The sequence below is a fragment of the Cibotium barometz genome, chromosome 65 (assembly GCF_041138505.1).
Source record: "Cibotium barometz isolate CiBa-2024 chromosome 65, ASM4113850v1, whole genome shotgun sequence".
In the NCBI taxonomy this organism is placed as follows: Eukaryota; Viridiplantae; Streptophyta; class Polypodiopsida; order Cyatheales; family Cibotiaceae; genus Cibotium; species Cibotium barometz.
This window is the reverse complement of record NC_141110.1, coordinates 28,003,748-28,012,804: the sequence shown is the minus strand read 5'-3', so window position 1 is coordinate 28,012,804 and position 9,057 is coordinate 28,003,748. Positions and strand designations below refer to the sequence as shown.

At 44.4% G+C, this 9,057-nt stretch overlaps 1 protein-coding gene across 1 annotated transcript in view; it reads left to right on the top strand.

Annotated features, from left to right (window-relative positions):
• Positions 1-831: 831 nt before the first annotated feature.
• LOC147603129 (uncharacterized) overlaps positions 832-9,057 on the top strand; it is a 14,791-nt gene continuing 6,565 nt past the window's right edge. The window contains exons 1-2 of the mRNA XM_086797313.1: positions 832-1,246; positions 1,341-1,606. Of these exons, the coding sequence (XP_086653439.1) occupies positions 1,004-1,246; positions 1,341-1,606 (509 nt within the window). The 5' untranslated portion in view covers positions 832-1,003. The remainder of the gene's footprint in view (positions 1,247-1,340; positions 1,607-9,057) is intronic.

Here is a 9,057-nt window from a genome sequence, read left to right as displayed (position 1 = left end):
AAAAAAGATCAGTACTCCTGGCAAGCCAATTTGGTTACAAAAATTAAAGGGTGGTCTTTCATGTGCACCCTTTTTTGTGCCATTTTAGTTTGGAAAAAGGCACCCAAAATTATGGGTACCCTTGTGGCCACGTTTGGTTTCCCTCAAAACCTAGTTATATGGTGGCCCCACAAAGATGGCCTCCCTTAAGGACTTCCATCATTTTCTTGTAGAGCATTAAGATGCTATTTACGTATTGGTCTTATGTGGTTGGTGGAAAGTGAAAGGGCTTATTATATTAAGTGTTTACATATTTATTGGACTGCTTTATGTTGTTGGTGGAAAATGCTCCTATATTTTATGAAGTGTATACATGTTTAATGGACTAGAAGTAAATTGTAAAGCTAATTACCCCATTACAATTGTTTATATATTTACCATTGGGATTTAGTGAAAATCATGTAGATTTGACTAAGATAAAATTGCACCTATTTACTTGTTGGCAAGTTAATTAATAGGAGGAATCCCTTCACAAATAAGGTTCTTATCGTTGAAATGTTGATAATTTAATTAGTGCAGCTTATTATTAAGCTACAATATACGTGTTTAGGATAATCATTCTTCACTGAACTGTAGTAGTTGCTCTTTGATGTGTACAATAGGAGCTTTGGTTTTTGGAGCCTTCTACATAAGATTGTACGTGGGAGTTTTCACTGTAGCCCCTCTCATAGTTCATTCGCCTCAGGCAGCTAAGTGTGAATTGATTTCAGAGCGACATTTGTAAGGTTCTCTGGTTTTCTAAATAGAGTATAGATAGACAGATATAGATAGAGGATAGCTCACAATCCTGGAGAGAAAAAAAAAAGATTTGCTGAGCGGGATTATCGAAGGAGTGGAGCGGAGTGACCGATGCGCAAGGCAACGACGGAGGAATCGGGTAGAGATATTTGTAGCTACCCTATTCTGCGCGTTGGCAATCACATTTTCCTCCTTAGTAGGTTGTAGATCAACTCCAGGCAAGGCTATGGCGAACCGCGGGATTTGCCAGGTGAGGTTCGGGGCGGAGATTGAGGCGGAGGAGGCGCTTACGCTGGCGCAGCTGGGTGAGCAGAAACCGAGGGCGCCGCCCGGCTGCGTAGTGCTGCGCCTGCTTGTCCGCCCCATCAACCCCACCGATCTCGTCACCATCCGCCTCGGCCGATTCGCCCACCTTGCCCCTTCCCACCCTGTTGTCATCGGCAGTGAAGGGTTCGGCACCGTGGAAGAGGTTGGTAAATATGGCGGTTAAGGCTGCTCGATTAATTAGGATTTGTATACAGTTAAGTGCATCTTAACGCTGAAGATGTCCCCATTTTTATCAGGTTGGCGATGGAGTGACGAAGTTTGAGAAAGGTCAACGAGTAGTTCCTGTGATATGGGAGGAGTATTTGAAGTCTGGACAAGGGACTTGGCAAGATTATCTTGTGGTGACAGAGAAGAACGTGATTGCCATCCCGGACAGTCTGAGCGACGAGGTGGCCGCCCAATTCATTGTGAATCCGTGGGCCGTGTATGGGCTCTTGGATACGCTTGCCGTTCCCAAAGGTGAATACGTTATCCAAACAGCTGCAGCATCCGTCCCCGGAAGGTGTGTTGAAGTTCATTTTCTTCATTGTTTAACTAAATCTAAACATTATTAAGTCTTCCACCTTCATAGTCAAGGCCCTTACTAGCTAGGCTAAGGAAGCAGGATTATACCTTTATGTGGTGTTTAGTCCAGAGTATATTTTTATGCATTATGATTCATTATATTAGACGTCGACTACCGAGACTATTCCTATCTTTCTTCTTTCGGGATTTTGCTTTAGAGTCAGAGTCCAAATCGGATCCAGAGTCATTGTCTTCATTAGAGTCAGAAGAATCTGATTCCTCGATTCTTGTTTCCCTTTCTTCTTCTTCTTCTTCTTCTTTCTCTTCCTTGTTGAGTTATCACATAGGTCCAAGATCGTCTCAACTGGATTGTTACCGTCCACAACATGCTTAAAGGATTTGTGGGAAAAATCCTTAGAGGCAACATAGGCTTTGAATTGTTTGCGAAGGCTCCAAACAACCATTCTACTAAAAGATAATCATTGGGCCAATAGAATCTTTCTCTCCCTCACATACACACACATCTACATATAGTCTTTATAAATATATGGTGTTTAGTCCATCCTATTTTACAAATTACATTTTTATGCATTATGATTCATTGTAAATGTCTCTCTCTGGGAAGTCAATGACCTTGGAGAGTGGACCAAATCCCTCAGGAAATAGACAGTGAAACCTCTCGTGAATCTCATAATATACTAGTCAGTGATATATGACATAATGCTCCTTTGTCTCAACCTCTGTGTGGCATAATCGGTAGATCCTCTCCTCCCTGGGTCTCCGTATAAGCTCCCCGACTCTGAAGACATGCTCAACCCTACCTGTCTCCACTCTGAGGTGGTGGGATGAAACTCGTATCTGGCCAATCACAATCCGTATGACATGGGATATGTGAACACTCAGGTAGCTTGGCTGCTAGATGAATCCATCCTCACACCGAGCGTGAGGTAGTGATCTTTGTAGAAGTGCAACTTCATTGGGAGCTCCGAAGGTTTGATCCATGTGTAATGCCGGCCGTCAGTCCCTAGGCGGATAATTATTACGACCAGTTTGCTGGGGTTTCCGTTTGTTCCTCCATACACAATACACAGCGCCAATGGAGACCTTCAATTTGGAACCTGATGAAGTGACTGATTTCTTGGGGTGCATTCCAATCCTGCAAAACAACTGCCAGCAACATCGATAAAGAAAATTGCACAAGCCATCAAAGTCAAATCTTTCGGTACCTTTCTCTTGGATCAGAGCATCCCGGAGTAGCGACACTTGAAGAGGCTCGCAGCGCAACACAAATCGGCAATCGAGGACAATCGCAGGCGACTGTAAGGGGGGTGACTATTCTCTCTCCACTGCTCATTTTATTAGCGTTTTTTTTGTAATTTTCGAGTTCTCGTATTTTTATTTGTGCAAGAATTAAAATATGTCTGCTAGGCGTAGTGTGTCCCCACCGCCTTCTACTTCTCTAGGGTTTTCAGGTCTCTTGTCCTCGGTCGCGGGTTTGACCCCGACCGAATTGTCAAGCCGTATACGCCTGACCGTTGTCCAGTCTGGAGTGCGCTCGTCGATCACGCGTGATCTGCCAGCGTCCTCCTCGTTTGTTGACCCCGCCTTAGGACCCATCGAGCCCGCAGCGACCGCAGTAGTAGCAGATGACCCCTATGACGACGACGATTATGACCTATTGGACCCTGCCGACGTCCTGACATAGACGGAGCTCTCTAGTGGACTTTTTAAATATCTTAATGCAAAACTGAATAATATGGGTAAAGTCCAGGCTGACTTAGTCACAATGCTACAGAGCATCTCCACACGGTTAGACGCACTGACAGTCGCCTCGGCTAGTACTCTGACTCCTCGTGATAGATGAGCTCCTGCGGCACGGGTGAGCGTAGCCTCGCCAGTGGTTGCAAGAGTACAGGCCGATGCACCTGCGGGGCCGTCCGTAGAGACAGTTTCGTCGTTATTAAAAGACTTAAAGCCACCTAGTTTTGGTGGCGAGGAGAAGGAGAGAAACAAGGACTCGGTCAACATGTTTCTAGCGAAGTGGTCAGACTTGCATGCGCTGCGACAGCAGCCTCAGCCCGTAGAGGCTAGCCTCTCATTAACCGGCAAAGCATACAAGTGGTGGATGAGTTTGACAACTCGTCTTGCCACTTGGACGGAGTTTGAAACGATGTTTCGAAAAGAGTTTTTGCCTGTTAATGAGACGGAGAGAAGCTGGGAGTTATGGGACAAGTGCTCGATGGAGAACAAATCCCTGACTTAGTACATCTCAGGTTATAGGGAGATAGTACTCAAGCTAAAGGGGATCGATGCATTCCAGACATTGCGAGGTTTTAAAAGAGATCTCAAAGATAATTACCTTGAGTACGTAGAGCCCTTACAGCCTAAAGGGGAACGATGCATTCCAGACATTGCGAGGCTTTAAAAGAGACCTCAAAGATAATTACCTTGAGTACGTAGAGCCCTTACAACCTAAAGACTTAGCAGAGGCAATTAAGTATGCGCAGATATTTGATGGCATCAAGCGTCGTAGTGCGCATGGTGGTTCGAGCAGGGCCGAGGGTAGTGAGAAGAGGAGGTCAAGCCTTAAAAGAAAAGGGTTCCGCAGTGATAAGCAGGGAGATAGAATGGACTAGGGAGCACAGGATGGTCATTGATCTAAATAACTGCGACCATCCAAGAAGAAAAGATCCAGCGAAGTCCAAAAAAAAGAGGAGTATATTAAAGCGCGAAAGGAAAATCGCTGCTTTAATTGCAACGATGTAGGGCACACGAAGGCTGAGTGTCCAAAGCTTAAAGCGAGCACGAGAGCGGCAATGAGCCCAACAAAGATGGTAAATCCTCTAGGCAGTTGCATACAGTGCAGAGACTCCCTCTCAGTTCCGCAGAGTTCAGAGAGGTGACAATGTGTCATTGTGATGAGCATCACGCTTGTTCGGTGACACCAGCGACGATGTGGCAGCCTACTGTAGGTCCGCATGACATGATGCACATGTATGGCACCATAGGTGGCCATAGAGTCACAGTTTTTATCGATAATGGAGCTAGCCACAACTTCTTGAACTACTCATTAGTCAAGAAGTTGGGGTTGACTGAGACCTAGAGCGATCATGAGTATACTATTGGCCTAGCCAACGGGTATGACAAAACGGTATGGAATACCGTAGTATTAAGGGTCCCATTATCTATGCAGACTACGAGGCTCCGCTTGACTTTCAGGTCATACACTTAGCCAGAGCAGACGTATATCTAGGCAGGGAGTGGCTGTATGGCTTGGACCCTCGTCTAGCTCGGAGTTACCTACATAATATGCTATGTTTTGAGCATGGAGGTAGAGTCATTACCCTGCAGGGCAACTGTACTGTCCCCGTCACACCACTTATTTCCTCCATGGTGCTGTGCACAGCGGTCCGTAGAGGCCAGATAACAGAGGTATATGCTTGTTACCCTCTTTTAAATTCTGTTTCCGTAGATGAAACTGTAGATGATGTTTGCGTAGACAAACAAGGAAAACAAAATAGCCTTGGACGAGACCCACTGTTTGAAAACCCTGTTTGGCATGCATGCGATTCAAACAAGAAAAAATCCAAGAAGGCGAAAGAGACATTAAAGAAAAAGTACATAGATACTTTAATGAATTTATTAGAGAAATTTCAGGATGTTTTTCTTGATGATTTGTCAGATGGATCACCACCATCTAGAGAAGTAGACCATGGCATCGAAGTTATGCCAGGATCAAAAACCTATAAGCAAACCTGCTTATAGATTAAGCCACTCCGAGGCACAGGAGGTGAAAAAACAATTGACGGAATATTTGAGCAAAGGCTTTATTCGGCCTAGTTCAAGTCCGTGGGCATTGCCTATTCTTCTGGTAAAGAAAAAAGACGGATCTATGTGGATGTGCATAGACTATAGGGCCCTTAATCAGATAACGATTAAGAACAAGTATCCGATGCCACGCATGGATGAGTTGTTTGATCAACTCTATGGATCGAGATACTTTACAAAAGTAGACCTGAGATCAGGGTATCATCAGGTTAGAATTAAAGCAGAAGATGTTGCGAAGACAGCATTTAAGACCTGTTTTGGGCATTTTGAATTTTTGGTTATGCCATTTGGGCTAACCAATGCTCCAGCAACGTTTATGACACTGATGGATAGCATTTTACGTCCATATCTGGGAAAATTCGTAGTAGTTTTCCTAGATGGTATTCTTGTGTACAGTAAGACACATAGAAAGAACACATAGAGCATTTGCGTCTAGTGTTCGAGTTGTTGCAAGAGCACAAACTATTTGCGAAGAAGAGCAAATGTGAATTTTTTGAAACAAAAATTCACTACCTTGGCCATATTATATGCGCCGATGGTACGTGGATGGAGCCAAAAAAAGTAGAGGCTATTCTTAAATGGCTAGCGCCGAAGAATCTCGAGGAACTACAGATTTTTCTTGGCATGTCGGGGTTCTACCGCCGCCGACAGTATGTGAAGGACTACGCGAAGATCGTCGTCCCGTTGTGACTGACCAGTTATTACAGTCAAAAACTAAAAACATTAGTTGGGGGGAAGCCCAACAGAAGAGCTTTGATAAGCTCAAGGTGACCGTAGCAGTTGTACCTGTTTTTACTATTGTCGATCCAAATGAGTCATTTGTCTTGGAAACAGACGCTAGTAATGAGACCATTGGGGCCGTACTTATGCAAAGGGGACGCCCAATTACATTTGACAGTAAAAAGTTAGATCGTGCGTAGCGTAACTACTCAGCTTACGAGCGAGAGTTACTAGCGATAGTTCATGCACTGAAAAAGTGGAGACACTATTTATATGGTGCTCCTTTTGAGGTCCGGACGAACCATGAGAGTCTGAAATGGCTTTCAAGTCAAAGTGAACTGAAGGGTAGAAAAGCTCGGTGGGCGGAGATTCTACAGGAGTTTGACCTTCAGATACGTTACCAGAAAGGTAAGTATAACATGGTGGCAGATGTACTTAGTCGCATGCCACAGATTAATGAACTTAGTTTCACAGTCTTCAAGAATGATTTCTTGGAGTCACTACATGGTTTATGTGAGCACGATCCATCTTTTACAGAGGTCTGGCGCGCTGTACGCGTACGCACTTCTTCACAGACGCGACCACCTCCCTCGTTGGCACGGATTACTAGTCCGGAGAGACTGGCCGAAGGTGCAATGGAAAGGGAAGCGAGAGTTGATCCGGAGAGACTAGCCGTGTCTTCTGGGTATAGTTTGGAGCCGGAGAGCTCTGACGTAGGCCCTTCATCACCTTTGACTGCCACGGCTTCAAAGGGGAGTGATAAACTTCGTCGGGGGAAGAAATATGCTAATTACTCCATTGACGACAGGTACTTACTCTACAAGGGTAGAGTATGTGTACCAACTATTGGTGACTTTCGGGCCCAAATTCTTAAAGAAAGTCATGATAGTCCAAGTGCGGGTCATCCCGGGATTCAAAAGACCTATGCACTAGTAAAAAGACAGTTTTATTGGCCTAGTTTGTTTAAGGACGTCCAGACTTATGTGCTGAAATGCAATAAGTGCCAGGTCAATAAACACGAACGTCTTAAGGTTGGAGGACTACTCCATCCGGCTGGAGATTCCTCAAGGGAAATGGGAAAGCATTTCCATGGATTTCATTATCAGTTTACCCAAGACGAGTCAAGGGAATGACTCGGTGTAGGTGGTAGTGGACAGGTTAACTAAAATGGCAAAGTTTATCGCCACGAAGAAAACTGTTAAAATGCCAAAGTTGGCAAAACCCTTTATTGAACATCTCTACAAGCTATATGGCCTGCTCGCAGATATAGTGTCAGATAGAGATAGAAAGTTCAACAGTCATTTTTGGAGGGAAGTCTTCAAAAAGTTGGATACTACCCTGAGTATGAGTACGGCAGATCATCCGGAGTCTGATGGTCAAACTGAAAGAGTTAACCAAATTCTAGAGGATACGTTACGTTCTTATGTTAGTAAGAAGCAATCTAATTGGGAAGAGTACTTGCCCTTATTGGAGTTTGCCTATAAAAGCTCCAAACACTCAGTGAGACTGAATTTACACCATTCATGTTAATGTATGGATTCCAGCCGAGATCTCCGATGGTTGTAGGCCTAGAAAAGGAGAAGATTCAATCTGTCAAGGATTTCCTTGAAGATATGAATGATATGCTCAGAGCCGCACATGAGAGCATTCGTAGCGCTCAGGATCGCGCTTAAACTTATGCAGATAAAGGACATAGAAAGGTGACCTTTGTAGAAGGTGACTTTGTATTCCTCAAGGTTTTTGCGAGGTCAGAAACCATAAAAACGGAAAAGTGTGATAAACTTTCTCCGAGATATTGTGGTCCTTTTAAAATCCTTAAGAAGATTGGGGACGTAGCATATAAACTTGAGTTACCGGAGAGTTCTCAAATCCATCCTGTCTTCCATGCCAGTAAACTGAAGAAATCAGTTCACGGGTTAGAGAACGAAGTTTCTCCAGAGATTTTGGTGGACTCGATAGAGCCACCAAAGATACCACATGAACCTGGAAAGATTCTAGGGTATCGTGACAAACAAACCCAACATAAAGTGTACCAGGAGGTACTTGTTAAATGGACAGACAGGGATGAGGAGGCAGCTACTTGGGAACACCGTAATGCAATTTCCAAGAGGTTTCCCCAGTTTGTTTTCGAGGACGAAAACTCTTCTTAAGGGGGGAGTAATGTCACATAGACTGTAACACATGTGACCGACGACAGACCGGATGGCCAGACGGGGCTTTAGCGTCAACGCCTCGGCCAGAGCGCCGAGGACGTGGCCATCTAGGGTTCAGTGGGAGAGGACGCCCATGTGGAATCATGGGCGGCCAAGCTAGTGTGGACCACACACTATATAGCCTGGGGGATGAGGGGCAATCCTCATTCTTCCTTTGTGTGGCTGGGTGGTGAGCCTTAGGCCGTCCCCTCCTGTGGTAGCACCTGTAGTGGCGCTACAGTGATCTAACAGCAACCCTCAGGTACTTGCTATAAGGATTCATGTGATTGATATGATGGATCCATGTGACTGTCTAGAAGAGTGAATCCAATCTTAAGGAAGACTCCATATAGTTGGCTTCTTGGTTCTTCAGTCTGTATTCCTCTTCTTTGTGCTTGAGAATGTTACAGTGTCCACATGTTAGCTTGTGTTTAAGTCTACACTCGCTTTTAAAGGGTTCTTTCCTTCTACATTTGTTTTTGTGCCCTTGTTGGTGTAGAATGCTTGTTCCTTTGCGGTTTCTTGTATTCCATTCTTTAGTTGTTTCTCTTCTCAAGTAGGGATGAAATATAATCCTCAAATGTTGGTTCAGGTAAAGTCTTTATACATGGTCATTAGTATACTATATTTCTCAAGCATGCTTTTTAGAAGTATGGCAAGTGTATCCTTTTCACCTATCTTTATATCAATACTATCTAGCTAGGTCTAT